General features: G+C 42.9%; 1 protein-coding gene across 2 annotated transcripts; it reads right to left on the reverse strand.

Moving 5' to 3' along the window:
* Positions 1 to 414: 414 nt before the first annotated feature.
* Positions 415 to 9,273, reverse strand: katna1 (katanin p60 (ATPase containing) subunit A 1). 2 transcript variants are annotated; one of them, XM_030405969.1, is made up of 11 exons: positions 9,042 to 9,273; positions 7,094 to 7,259; positions 6,854 to 6,993; positions 6,149 to 6,353; positions 5,789 to 5,904; positions 3,656 to 3,761; positions 3,411 to 3,569; positions 3,039 to 3,165; positions 2,723 to 2,857; positions 1,324 to 1,450; positions 415 to 1,191 (listed from the first exon to the last, which is right to left on the reverse strand). In XM_030405969.1, exons 2-11 carry the CDS (start codon positions 7,253 to 7,255, stop codon positions 993 to 995), a joined length of 1,476 nt encoding a protein of 491 aa, XP_030261829.1. In that variant the 5' UTR covers positions 7,256 to 7,259; positions 9,042 to 9,273; the 3' UTR covers positions 415 to 992. The 2 variants fall into 2 exon arrangements, with proteins under 2 accessions (XP_030261829.1, XP_030261830.1); XM_030405970.1 differs by having other exon boundaries at positions 7,094 to 7,276; positions 9,042 to 9,271.
* Between the last annotated feature and the right edge of the window lie 5,857 nt (positions 9,274 to 15,130).

Raw genomic sequence — 15,130 nt, forward strand, 5'->3', positions numbered from 1 at the left:
GCAACAAACATCAAAGGTTATCATATTGACTCAAATTGTAAGCATTGAGTATAAACAACATTACCAACTTGAAAAAATACTCATTAAAGTATAAAGTACCCCACAAACATTTGAGTAACTGGAAATTAGTCCCTTCCACCCTGGTAGACTACACGTCACACCATCTTATACTGATGGATTCATGTATGATTGTATGGTTTTGACATTAGTTCAGCCATAAACTCAGGATTACAAGATAAACAACATCATCAAGACTCATATTACCAACACAGCTGTACTGCATACTCAAATTAGAGATCTATGGTTGTACTTCACCACAGTTAAGTTTTAAAAATTAATGTTTAAGCATGTTCTGAGTGGAGTAGTTTTTCCCCAGAATGTGTATTGCTTAATAAAGTTCCATGGAAGACAATGTTTATATCCATTATCATCAACTTTATTTAGAAATATCATGTTAGTTTTATGTTCATAAGAACTTACATCATAAAAATGGGAAGGAATCACATGGTTCCAAGTTAGATCATGTGCATAAAAAAAAAAAAAACAGAGGCATAACATCAAATTGACATTAAGACACTTGTGAAGGCAACATCAGGAAACATCTGTGAAAATCAGTGGTGCAGGGTATATCGTGTCCTCAGATTTGCATGTTTTTGTGAAAGCTAAAGACGATTTTGATGAACATGTTTGATGATTTTAGGCTTTTGTTAAACATTTGAAAAAATGTTGACTCTTAAGTCATCCTTTTTCAGATGAAGGCTTTTGGACAACATTAATGTAATGTACAATAGGAAGAGGTGCCATTTTATAAGTGCACTTATTTACCTCAAGTAATAAACCTTATTCATTTCTTCAGTATCATCTGAATGGTACAGAGAAATACACATCCACAACCCAACAGACACACACACACACACACACACACACATTCAACATTCAATACTAACTAGTTACAATGTCAGACACACAGATGACTCGGATGCTGGTGATTTTCAGCAGGACCCAAACTCTTCGATCCACTTTTCATACTTCTCCAGATCAGCTGCAGATACGGATTTAGACACTTTCTTCAGAGCTGACTCAAAGTCCTCCATGGTGGTGGGCATGTGCATTTCATCCCGGGATATGTTGCGAATCTCCTCTGGTGTGAGGCCCTCAATTCTTCGCCTCATGGCCATCAGAGAGGCATCCCTGCAGCATCACACAACAACAGTTTCAGCAGAGAATTTATAGAAGTACATGAACAACCAGCAAACTAGTTTACATTAATTACTCAAATTCCTACAATACTCCTCCTCTGGGGGAAGCCCAGAGATGACTGACCTGCACACATTGGTAATGTCAGCTCCTGAGTAACCCTCCAACTGCTCTGCGATCTTGTCCAAGTCCACATCGCTGGCCAGCTCCAGCTCCTTCAGGTTGATCCTGAGAAGCTCCACTCGCCCTTTGGCTGTAAGCAAAATTGTAATATTGAGTGGCGCAGACAGGACTTAACAGTGTCAAGAGTGGAATTACCAGGTAAAAATCATGTCTGATCTTCATCAAATTCACAGGATTAGACGAACCCAATAAGCTTAATCTAATTAAGCAGACACAATTATATATTTTTTTCCTGGTATTTATTGTCCATAGCATGTCTAGAATCCAATTCAGAGTAGGCATATATTTACAAGATCAGATAAGTTGAGGATGTTAAACATTAAATATAAGTATAAACCCATTTTCACATTCTGATTTATGTTTTACAGAGCGTCCAAACTCTGTGGGAATCAGGGTTGTATTATTGAACAAAGGTCCTCTGAGAGGTCTTTCCTCCAAAGCATGGTGGAAATTAGCTAAGATAATTTTGTGATTTGCAAAATCAAATGGTTTGAGTGGATTTAATCATTTGCATATTAGTCGAAACATAGTGTTTGTCCATTGCTGGAACTTAACATCAAGTAATAGACAAAGTCAAGACATATACATAAATACATATGAATTCCAAAGGCATCACTGTCTTTTTCTTGGCACTGTACACAAACCAGCTAACAAGACTAAAGAGCCCCATTCAAGCTTAGCTGGACTATAAACCTGGCCACACAGAGATGGTTCTGGACTCCCTGAATGATCCAGGTATACTGCCCGACTTATTATTTTTGTTGATAATGTGCTTGGTTTCTACTCACAGTCCAAAGACAAGCAGGTCAGGTTAATTGGCGACTTTAAATTCCCAGTGAGGTGATAATCTTTCTCGATTTGCCAGCCCTGTGATTGGCTGGTGATCTGTCCAGGGTGCCTCTTGCCCAATATCAGTTGGAATCCATTCCCCCGCAACCCTCCAAAAGAGTTTGTGTGCTGTAATGCTGCATTTATCATAAACTGACATACAACAAACCTAGAACATGCCAGTATTCCTGCATAAAACAACTGGTTGATTTCTGGTGCCCAAAGCAAAATATAATGAAGCAGTATGTGTGTCTGCTGTGTGCACTGTACATTAACGTGACAGGGTACAGAATGCAAGGAATGTGGGGGTCAGTGGGTGCTCAACAGCTCATTTTTGCCATAGGGCCTCTGCAACAGGTTAATCCAGTATGACCTCACATGATGCTGTTCATATGAGGCTGCACCCTGTCTGAGCCTCTGTTGTTGGTTTACCATGTTTGTTTTGTTGGTGAACAGTTGTGTTTTATGAAGCTTAAGGAGGCTCTACTGTAAAGCAGCAGAGAAATCACTGTACTTGAAGGCAGAGGGATGTAGATCCTCTTCTCTAGTCGTCTTCTCAGAGCCTCATCGATGTCCCATGGGAAGTTGGTGGCAGCCAGCACCATCACCATCTTGGATGGGTCATCGTTTTCTGATGCGCCACCAACACCTACACAAAAGCCACAATAACAGAGAATCCTCAGAATAATCAGTGCTTCAATTGATGGCTTTAACAGTGAAAACAGATTAAATATAAATGGAATGCTGGAAAATTGGCAATAGCCAGTAAAATGGCTTATTGGAAAACAACATTTCCAAAAGCGCACAAGAAAATCTCATAAATATTATACCATCCATCTGCACCAGTAGCTCTGCCTTGACTCTCCGGCTGGCCTCATGTTCCTCTGAAGTCCCTCTGCGGCTGCACATGGAGTCAATTTCATCAATGAAGATCGTAGTGGGAGCATAAAAACGGGCCTGTAAAAATACAATCACAATGACTGAGTCCAAGAGACAGCTAGGTAGTTCTACAATACAGTACTTTTGTCAGGAACACACTGCTACATATTTACTTCAACACTGAATCTAAATAAATCTGCCAGTGTGACCGAGCCTTTATTAATGTACAAATATACAAAACTATTCTCATTTTTGAAATCCTTGTTGGAGAGCACTTCTCATTGTAGCAAAAATCTCTACCAATCATATATCTAAAGTTGTACCATTTCAAAGAGCAGGCGAACCAGCTTCTCAGACTCTCCTCTGTACTTTGAGGTGAGAGTGGATGAGGAGACATTGAAGAACGTGGTTCTGCACTCAGTAGCTACTGCTTTGGCCAGAAGTGTTTTCCCAGTGCCTGGAGGTCCCACCATAAGCACTCCCTAAAGCAAAAAACAAAAGGAACTTTTCTGTGCATCAGTATTAGTGATACACATGACAAAACAAATTTGTATCTTGAAATCATTACCTTCCATGGTCTCCGTATGCCTTTGAAAAATGCTGGCATCCACATCGGCAACACAACTGCTTCTTTCAGGAGTTTTTTTGCATCTTCCAAATCTGCAATGTTGTCCCTAAAGAAACATGTTAGACGGAGGACACCTGACAATTCTCTGGAAGGTTCATCATCTCGCAAAGAGAATTGCTTGATAAAGCACAAATGGCCTACAGTTCTTGGTACAGAGTCTGTGCCTTGAAATGTGTGTTTCTGACACTCAGTACGTTTACATGCACAGCTTAGTCAGATTACAGTCATAGTTCGACTATGCTACTCAATCGGACAACTGCAATTGTCCGAGTATACATGCCTGTGAGAAAATCAAATTATTGGCCGAAGCATGTCATACCCCGGTACGATAGGTGGCGCTGTATGCATTTCAACAAGTGGTAATAGAGGCTGACCTCTTTGCGCCACCAGTAACAACAAACTCTGCCTCGGCATTCAAGAAAGATGGCGTACGAAGAGTGAGACGAAGCAACATCTTTATACATTTTGTTGATGGTGTACATGATAATTACACAAACTAGATGCACAATGGCGCTCTTGCTTGCGGTTATTTCGGAGGAAAGAAGCTGCTGCCGCCATCCTTCTACTTTCAGCTCACAGCCCAGGGAAAAAAAATCTTGAGCCTGCCCAGAACGCAAAATCCTAATCCAATCTGATAGAACGTATACATGCAGGAGTAATGCGACTATCAATCGAATAATCTAGGTGTTTTAATTCAACTATGAGAAATCCGATCCGGTCCGATTTTAGTCAGACTAAGGTGTATACATGCATCTTAAATATCCAATCATAGTTGGACTAACCCAGTAATTCAGTTTTCTCGATAGCACTGACTATAGTACTGTATATTTTGAAAAGTTTTATAGGCTGACATCCTGTCTATTCCCACATGGTAAGGTAATAAGCTTAAAATGATATTATATCATTAGCTAAAGGTTTAACAAGAGGATTCTGACTATGTTCAATATTGATTCATTATGTCGATAATTACCAACTGCAGATTAGTGTAAGCAAACCACATGATGTGCCCAGCTAATGCTACACCGAATGATAGCCGGTAGCTTTAAAGTTAAGTAGCAACAACTCAGTAAATTTGCCTCTTCTAGCTTGAATTTAATCAGAAGCTTAGAACCATAATAAAGTGAGCCCAATATAAATAGCAGTTCTTGCCACTTCAAAATTGCACTCTTTCCAATCATGATTCCAATCAAAAATTAAAGCTGCAAGCAGCAATGAACAGGCCCTCGCAGTCCACGTGCATCAGGGCTTGTTTAGCATCATCTTCCATTTTTGGGTCCGTTTTTTAGACTATCACAATTGTTTTGAGAACTTTTTGTCAGGGGTGTCCACAAATGCTACATGCAAAGTTTGGTGCAAATCGGTCAAATCACATAGGAGGAGTTCAAAAAGTAAGTTTTTCATTTTTGGGCGTGGCCTATATGACGAGATTCAACACAGGGAATGCGTGGATAGTTTTTGACTGTGCGATAAACTATATGGTAGTTATAAGCCAAAACGCACTTTCCTTGATTATAGCGCCACCTAGCGGTGGAAATTAACGACAACAATAGATTGTCAAATTTTTCACCAGGTTTGACGTCTGTTCCAAGTTTGCTGAGTTTTGGCAGGCAGTGAAAAATGCGATCATTTGGGCCAAAAAAGTCGTCATGCAGGTTTCCCTGCTTGGGCCCTAAAAAATACTTATCGACTCCTCTGTCAGTGCTTTTTGCTACATTTGTGTAGATTTAGATTTAGCTCTGGGTCTTTTTTCCAAGATAACTTCTAATCTTTTCACTATAATTTAGTTTCATATTAAGTAGTTACTGTATATAATGATTGATAACCCTAAACGTTTTGGATTCAATTCAAAATGGATTGAAAAGGAACAATAAGCCATCTTTGAGTATTGACTTGTTAGCCATCTGTAGCGTCCAGGACAAAGGCCCTTTTGAGAACATTTTCAGCCAAACATACTACCATGACTGGAGGCAGAAGTGGTCCTTGAAAACAGCAAACACTTACATTAGCCAAAATGACACCAAAAATCTTCATGAGTTTTCCAGCTGTGATGTACAGAATGTAATGAACACGTACCATTTAACATTTGGATTCTGAGATATAATATCTCTCTCCAGAGCTTCCACAAGGTCTTTGTCATATCCTGTCCCATCAAACTTTTTCACTTCTTTCTCCTGGACATCTGCTTTGTTCTGAAAGGCAGACACAAAACATTATCACTCTTTCCTGCTTCCCTGCAACCCATAAAGTCTGGTTTCTCCTACACTCAAACTGGAATTACAGGCTAGGCATGGCTGTAAGCAAACAAGCAGCATGTGGATACTGTTTAACCAACAATGCAAATCGAATCTCTGAATACATGTTATGTTACAAAATATATTAAGTAATAATATGAAGGAGTAGGCAGTGCATTAAACCCATCAACATGTTCACTACCTTATCATCCTTTGCTTTGCCAGTGGCCTCCTTCACCTCCTTTGACTCCTTCTTTTCTTTGCCCTTGAAGGGTTTACTTCTGTCCCCGTTGCCCCCCCGAGGTGAATGCCTCTGCTGGGCCCTCACAGCCACACTAAGGCGGTTGTTGGGAGGTTTGCTGTCTTTATAGGGGTTAGAGGGCCGCCTGACAGGGTTGGGAGAATGTCTGTGAAAGGAGAAGAGGAAGATTGAACTACCAACAACAAACACCAGCCATTCAAGCTGGGACTCAAGACACCCATTGAGTTGTGTTTTAGCTGTTTTATTCAGAGCACTAAAAAGTGATGCATTCTTAGAAAAACTCTGGAGGTCACACAGACTGTATGAAACACTACATTAGAAGAGAAAATGTTAATTGGGTGTACCAATGTAACCAGACCTGGAAGCGAAGAAAAAAAAAAAATAAGACCAAAGAGGCAGTGTGAGGTTTACAGAGCAGGGAACAAAACAGGCTCACATCAGCTCACTGATCTCAATCATATGACTCCAGGAGGCTTATTGTTGGCAGACAAACTGCTCATACAACACACCATCACAAATCTGTGCACGACACAGGTGAACAGTGAACTACAACTGCAGTGTTCAAACAGTATCAAAATTGTATATACACTAAACAAGAGTGAGAAAGTTCAAAATTGAAAGTTGTATGTGATTAACCAACATTACCTTGGTTCCATGTGCACAGGCCTTATCTCACAGTCGTCGTGGTTACTGGGTTTAGCAGGCGTCGTGTCCAGCTGAAAGTTTTCCAGAGTTGACATGATGTCCTGAACTTGTCGATTCTCTTCGCTAATTTCCTGCCACAACTGAGACACAATCACAGTCACATTGAAGATGAACTCAGAGGTCTCCCTTCTTATAAGATCTGTTAAGTTCTATCTGAGACGTATTTGATGCCATATTTACCTGCTGCCACCTCTGCTGAAAACTGCTGTCTCGCACGGTGTACGAATACTTTTTAATTTGTTCAAGCAATCCATGATAGAGAACACTGGCAGAGCTGTAGTTTCCAAGCAAGGCATATTCACGGGCCAGCTTCACATTCTCACTGATCTCTCGTAGACTCATGGTGCTGTGGAAACACAGCAACTAACTTTAAGTTAGCACATAAAGGTCCACTGCAGCTACATCGCCAATGTAGGTATGATATAGGCACAAATCAGATTTTGCCACAGTGGAAGCAGAAGGAAGACATTTTATGTAGACAGTTCAGAAGCACAGTCCTTTACTCTGAAAATCCTGACCAACTGACAAGGGCAAAAAAAACTTAATCAGGATGATGTTTAAGGTAGTAAGGCTTCGTCCCTGATCACTTATATTGAAATGACTTCAGAAAGGGGTCTCTGTGAAGTACGGTTCACGACAAAATATTTCATGGTAGACAGTTTTTTACTATCAATATCAGTTACATTGACCCTTAGAGAGCAGTAAACAGAAGGGTATCTTTGTTGTTGCTTTCCAGTGAGCATGTTAACCTTGAAAAGACATTTATAAAACGTATTTAGTCATCAATAAAAGAACTGTCAGAACTTTCAAACATGAAAGTTTTTTCATCGACTGTTTAAAGATCTTGATTAAAGGTTCACACAGCGTTCACTGGGCTTTGCAATACTGGTATTCAATTGAGGCATTTGTGGATTCTTAGTCAGGCTCCGAGATGACCAAAGCCTGTTATTAACACACTGTAGAGGATCAAATGTGTTTTCGTCACAAATCCTGCAATATGAGATTAAACAGCCAAGGTCAGAGATCTAACCAACAACCTTTTGACTCATGAGCAGCCACAGTAAATGTGTTGAAATGATGTCTTCATGTAGACCACAATTCACCTACAAGTGAGGCATTACTTTCGAGAAATACTACCAGTCACTTTTGCCCTCTCTTAAATCTATAAATGAGCAAATTTTGTGTTATGCAAAAAATCAAGTTTAAAAGTATGACTGGTGCTCACCGGTCTGTTGGAATGACTATTAGGTTGTGACAGATATAAAACTTAATATAAACTTGAAATATTTTTTAAATAATATTATTATAGCAGCATTCAATAGTGTGGATAAGTGAATGTATGTAGTATGATAACAGTCAATTTTCATATGACTGTGTGCTGTATACTGCTGCAGGACTGACACATGGGCAGGCCAGCAGGCTCAACCTGAAAAAAAAACACCCTTCAGTTCATAGAATCATATTCTGATAAATGTTTTCTGTCGAACAATTCAAATACAATGGATCAATACTTATCTTATTTCTACCACTCGGTATCAGATCAGCACTCAGTTCAGAAGGTACCCTGTGTTCAGGAGTGCTATTGAGAATGAAAATCCAAACTGAGCAGGATCTACACCAGAAATCCAGTCTCGTCAATGACCATCACTTTTTGTGAAAATTAAACAATACAGTCAGATGTCACTGTATCTAAGATAATTCATCAAGTCTGACTGGTGTGTATCTGTGAGCTCGGCCTCAGGACTCTGACAAGACTCCCCCTCATCACTGACCTGTCTGTGAAACTAAAAGGGTAGCTGCTTCACGGCCGTCTGACTTCATGCTCCAGGAATTAGCCGCAGCCTCGCCCATCTTAAACACAACTGTTGTGGCACAATGTGACACCGGACGGTACCGTGCGGTCCAAAGGGGACGGGCAGCTTTATTGTTCGTATTGGAGGATAACAGCCAACACAAGTTTTGAGTGTAACGGCCCGTTACCACGGCCTGTGTTGACGGTCCGGCTCACAGCCTCCTCCTGTTAAACTGACATCATCGTAACTAAACTCAACATGTTCTCTGACATCTGTGTGGATCAGTACCAACAGAACTGCTCCATATAAAGTTTTGAATGAAGTTTGTACTCAACTCTTAGGACGAACACGTAGAGTCCTCGCAGAGGCTGCTGGGACGACTTCCTGCGGCTGCGGCTGCTCGGAGCGGTTCAACCAGAGCTTCCTTCAGTGAGGGCAGTCCAGTGAAGACAGCTGCCGACGGACCGAACCGAACCACCTCGGGACGCTCGAGCTCAACTCAGATCGCGGAAGTTCCACCAGCCAGCAGTTCCTGACGCAGATCTCTGGAGCACAGCGGAGGGAAAGTTGTGACTTCCGTTCGTATCCTTCAAAATAAAACCGAAAAACTTTAAGATTTTAGATGGTGTCAGAAAAACCGTCCAAAAAATACTATTAATATTGACACGAGCAAATGTTGACCTTCTAACCACTAGCGAGCAAGTCCCCTTAACAGTGTCACTTTTAGGGCCCGAGCAGGTCTCGACCTGCGAGGTCCCTCTTGCTTTGGTAGTGATGACTTTTTGTCCCAAATCATCGCATTTTTCACTGCCTGAACATAACCCAAAACTCAACAACAACTCCCATATACTTTGTCGCACATTCTAAAACCGTTCAGTGAATTGTGCCGAATCTCGTGTTATAGGCCACGCCCATTTCCACCTACCGGGGGTTTTTTGTGCAAATTCGCGAAATGTTGCAAACCTACTTTTCCAAACTCCTAGGTGTTTTCACCAATTTGCACGAGACTTTGCACACAGCATCTGCGGACTCTCCTGACAAAAAGTTATTAAAAGAATTTTGATATTTCAAAAAATAATCAAGTTATCAAATAACAACTTCCTGCAGATTTCGTTCCAAACAGGAAGTGTTGCATATCTCCACGTTGCTGTGTCTGAATGACATCAAACTCAGGTTACTACCCCATGAGCCCCTAAGGCTCTGAGCAAAATTTCGTCTGATTACCACAAGGTGGCACTCTTTAAATTTAAGTATTTTATATCTGCACATCGGTAAGTGAGAGACAGCAAGCTCAATTTGCGGCAGCGGCACCCAGCTTCGGCATCTCTGGTGGCACCCCCAGATGCCGCAGCTAGGTGCCGCTAGCAGTCGCGGCAGGTGCCGCTGCATGCCAGGAGTTGCCGATGCATGCCAGGAGGTGCCACTGGATGCCGGGAGGTGCCACTGGATGCCGGGAGGTGCCAATTCGTGCCGGGAGGTGCCAGTGCGTGTGCCACTGCATGCCGGGAGGTGCCAGTGCTTTTGCCACTGCATGCCGAGAGGTGCCACTGCTTGTGCCGCTACCCGTGACATCTGCCGTGGCATCCAGGAATGCCAGCAGAGATGTCGCGGCACATGTCGCGGCAAATGCCGCTGTTTGGGCGAGATGTCGCGGCAGAAGCTGCTGTTTGGTGGAGGTGCCACTGCTTGTGCCGCTACTCGTGACATCTGCCGTGGCATCTAGGAGTGCCAGGAGGGATGTCGCGACAGATGCTGCTGTTGGGGGGAGATGTCATTGCTTATGCCGCTGTATAGGCGAGACAAGAGGGTCTGGCTGCCTCCAGCGTGAGGCTGCTTCCCGTACAGACTCCGCTCTTGGACCGCATCCAGCATAGACAAATACATAGACGCCTCATTCAGTGTTGGACCGTACGTCGACGTCGCCGCCATGTTGGATGTGGCAGCTCCGCCCCGTAAACTAACACAAGTCAATGGAGTGAACTTTATAAAGCGCCTTCTACACAGTGCTATATGCCTCATTTACACATTCACACACGTACGGGTATATTCAGGAAACAGAGAGGAACCAAAAACAACGTCTGTAACGTCTGATGATTATAAACGTTAACTACTCCTCATATGGTCAGTATACAGGTCAGCACCAAACCATTTTATAATGTATGAGTGTTTACAGCTGCTAATGTATGTAACGCTGTTACTGTGATGATATATGACCATAACCTAGCAGGCTGCTCATATTTGCCGACTTTGCTATATAACTTTCAACATAAATGCCAAAAAGTAAAACAGGCAGTTTACAGCTACAGCAGATCTACTGATTGCGTTTCAGATTTGTCCCTCGCTGTCCACCGTCAAAATTGATCAAGTTGCGCAAGGCACGGGTCGGGTATTGGTAAACATCATGACCGGCCACCGCTGTCAACGTTTTTATGCCTCTGATTCATGTCTTCATGTCGCTCCGCAAGAAGTCAATTTATTTGTCACAATGGAACTTCATTCAAAGCAGAGCTCCACCAAAGAGCCTGCAATCGTAGCGGGAGGTTCTCTGATGTGTCAGTGTTTCCCCTACATGCATGCTGCTGCTGCGGGATATTCAGCGCTGAAACATTAAAAAAAATATATATATATTTTTTTCGTTAAATATCATGGGCGAATGGCGAATTTAAGTTGCACACAGTGAAAGCACTACACCCTAAGTTGTCTTAAATCGATTATTATTGTCGTTATTTGTATAATTTCTACAAATCACCGTTTAAGTTGAGTGACTGAAATCCTCGCCATCCTATTCAAAGGCTGCAACAGAACAGGCTTCCCATCGAACCGGGGTGAAGTTAGTTTCAGGTTGGATATTCGGCGGATATTCACTCGGGTCCAGCCGCGACTTTATGTTCACCCAGTGTCAGCAGCAGGAGGACACTGTGTTCTAAGAATTTTGGACGTGTGGGGCCAACTAATTCTTTCTTAGCTGCAGCCAACATCGGGACAAACTAAATAATTTCCTGCTCTTTTGTCCTTTGCCAATCACACCTATGAGCAGTAGAGGAAGAGGAAGAAGTAGTAGTTTAGATAGTTCCCTACTAAAAAAACAATCAGTGGGCAATTAACAGCTATCCCTATGCTGTTCAGTGTTTCCTACAGGAAATCTTGTCGTGATTGTGAACACTTCAGTGGCCGGTCAAAACATATTTTGGCTCTTTCTTGACTTTGAATGGGAGCATCTACGCTGCAATTGCCCGTCGTGCATCAATAAAATATGTCTGATTCTGATTGATATATTATGACGTCAGTTGTCCATATTTAAACTTAAATTTAATGAAACAAGTTGACAGTATGGGAGACAGACATCACATTTACATGTCAGGATCTGGTTATTATGGACACAGATTAAATATTTAACTGTCATGTATCATCACAGTAACAGCGTGACGTATTTTAGCAGCTCATGAAAACATTATAAAATGGTTTGGTGCTGACCTGTATACTGAACATATGAGTAGTTAACGTTTATAATCATCAGACGTTACAGACGTTGTTTTTGGTTCCTCTCTGTTTCCTGAATATACCCATACGTGTGTGAATGTGTAAATGAGGCATTAACTTATAGCACTGTGTAGAAGGCGCTTTATAAAGTTCACTCCATTGACTTGTGTTAGTTCACGGGGCGGAGCTGCCACATCCAATATGGCGGCGACGTCGACGTACGGTCCAACACTGAATGAGGCATAATAGGAATACATAATGAGACTATGTATTTGTCTATGCTGGATGCGGTCCAAGAGCGGAGTCTGTACGGGAAGCAGCCTCACGCTGGAGGCAGCCAGACCCTCTTGTCTCGCCTATACAGCGGCATAAGCAGTGACATCTCCCCCCAACAGCAGCATCTGTCGCGACATCCCTCCTGGCACTCCTAGATGCCACGGCAGATGTCACGAGTAGCGGCACAAGCAGTGGCACCTCCACCAAACAGCAGCTTCTGCCGCGACATCTCGCCCAAACAGCGGCATTTGCCGCGACATGTGCCGCGACATCTCTGCTGGCACTCCTGGATGCCACGGCAGATGTCACGGGTAGCGGCACAAGCAGTGGCACCTCTCGGCATGCAGTGGCAAAAGCACTGGCACCTCCCGGCATGCAGTGGCACAAGCACTGGCACCTCCCGGCATCCAGTGGCACCTCCTGGCATGCAGCGGCACCTCCATGCAGCGGCACCTCCCGGCATCCAGTGGCACCTCCTGGCATCCAGTGGCACCTCCCGGCATGCAGTGGCACCTCCTGGCATGCAGCGGCACCTCCTGGCATGCAGCGGCACCTGCCGTGACTGCTAGCGGCACCTAGCTGCGGCATCTGGGGGTGCCACCAGAGATGCCGCAGTGGATGCCGCTGCCGCAAATTGAGCCAGCCCCTGCTGGGGTAAGTTGGATCAACACGAAACTTGGTACAAGCCTCTCCTGACGACAGCTGACGAAAGGTGTCACCATTGGAGTCTATAGCGCCCCCTGGAATATTAAAAATCCAAGCCCCGCCTCCTACAAGCACATACATGAATGACATTCTGTATGCATATGTACCATGACCAGACGCACAAAAAACATCTGGGGTACTGTAGACAGTTGTGTTATTACACTGTTTGATCACACTGTGTTGCCGTACCTGGCAAGAGTCTCACGAGAGTTAGAGAGTTGACAACGGGACTTGAGCCTCCCTCGGAAGTGGTTGTACACACGGTGGCTGTACCTGTTTCCTTACAGGATCCTACTGTTATGAATAAACGCTGTTCAACGTTTTAAATGACTCCCAGTCATGAAACAACAGGTACCAAACTGTCACTCCAACAGGAAGTCGGCCGTTTTGATTCAAAGTTCCCATTTCATCCTTAATTTGATCCATTTCCATGACTCGGTCCTTAACGAACTCCTCCTACAGATTGAACACCACAGACTTCCAATTCACTCAGTATCATCCACAGACCTTGAATATAAAAAGTTATCAAAAGCTTTCGCCTACGTCAAACATGGTGGGTGTCATGATGCGTTCCATTTTCATGCTTCGCCATAAAGAATCAAGTCAATAAAAGAAAAAACAAGATTTTCTGGTATCCCTGCCCACTTTATCCAATCAGGACAGAGGACCCCAAAATTTGGCGGCCCCGTCTGCTCACAGAAACCCAGAGAGTAGGGGTGGGATACTGCAAATTTTGATATCGATCTGATACCAAGTAATTACAGGGCCAGTATTGCCGATACCGATACTGATACTTTTTACTTGAAAATTCCTGATCATTGAGTGATTTAGTACTTTTGCCTTTAATTAGTTGACCATGATTATGGTAACGATAAAACACAGGACATTTTAACCAAATAAGAAAATTATATTTAACTTAATTAAATCTATAACCTATCTGCATGTAGCCTAAATAGAAATACTGATGTTCCTTCAACAGATACACAAAAGGGTTATTATATTCTGCCATATTCAATCTTCAGGTTTGAGGAAGGCTCTATATCAATATAAGTATATATTTTTGAGTTCCAGTTACAGTGAACCTGAGTGAGCGGAGTGAGAGAAGTGAAGAGGAACGCTGCGCTCACACAAACTCTGTGAAGAATTCCGAGTGCTTTGCTGAATTTATAGAAGAGAAACTACAACAAAAATATCAATCTCATCACGCTAGTATCGATCCGATACCAATACTCACCTTGGTATCGATACCATCGATATTTGGATCGATCCGCCCACCCCTACCAGAGAGCAGGATCCTCCTGCTCAGGTACCCACACCTCGACAGTGGCGTAACAGTGTAAACTACCATTCCATCGCTCCCAGTGATGGCTTATACTACCAACCAGGCCAAGTTCTGGAAAACAAAAGAGTTGTGCAAATGTGTTGACGTGGAGAGGAGGGAGGGGATTGCTAACTGCAAAACAGATGTTAGCTCAAATGAGGACAATGCTTCCAGCAGCTTTAAGCGGGCATGTGCTTCGTGTAGTGGTTATCACATTCACCACACACGCAAAAGTTGCCTGATTTAATACCTGCAGGGAAACACTTCTTTGAGAATTAAAAACCAAGTTGTTCTCAGTCAAATGATCAGACGACTTAACCTGCTAATGCACTGTGTAAGCAATATAATAACTGCTGTTGATTGTTAATAGCGGATATAACTGCTCTTGGACAAGCTTGATGCACTGGTCTGAAATAATCAGCAACTGGTACATTGCTAAAATATTCCTCAAGCCGAGAAAAGTGATTAAGAAACTGTGACAACATCACAATGTGAAATTTAACCCCAGTCTTCCACATGACAGGTGTGCACACTATCACACTCATGGAAGGGCCAGGAGCAATGTGGGCTTCAGTATCCTGCCCAAGGACCCTTGAAGACTGATTGGTGTATGGCTGCTCTAGCTCCTGAGCCACAGTCTTA

This window comes from Sparus aurata, chromosome 22 (genome assembly GCF_900880675.1).
Source record: "Sparus aurata chromosome 22, fSpaAur1.1, whole genome shotgun sequence".
In the NCBI taxonomy this organism is placed as follows: Eukaryota; Metazoa; Chordata; class Actinopteri; order Spariformes; family Sparidae; genus Sparus; species Sparus aurata.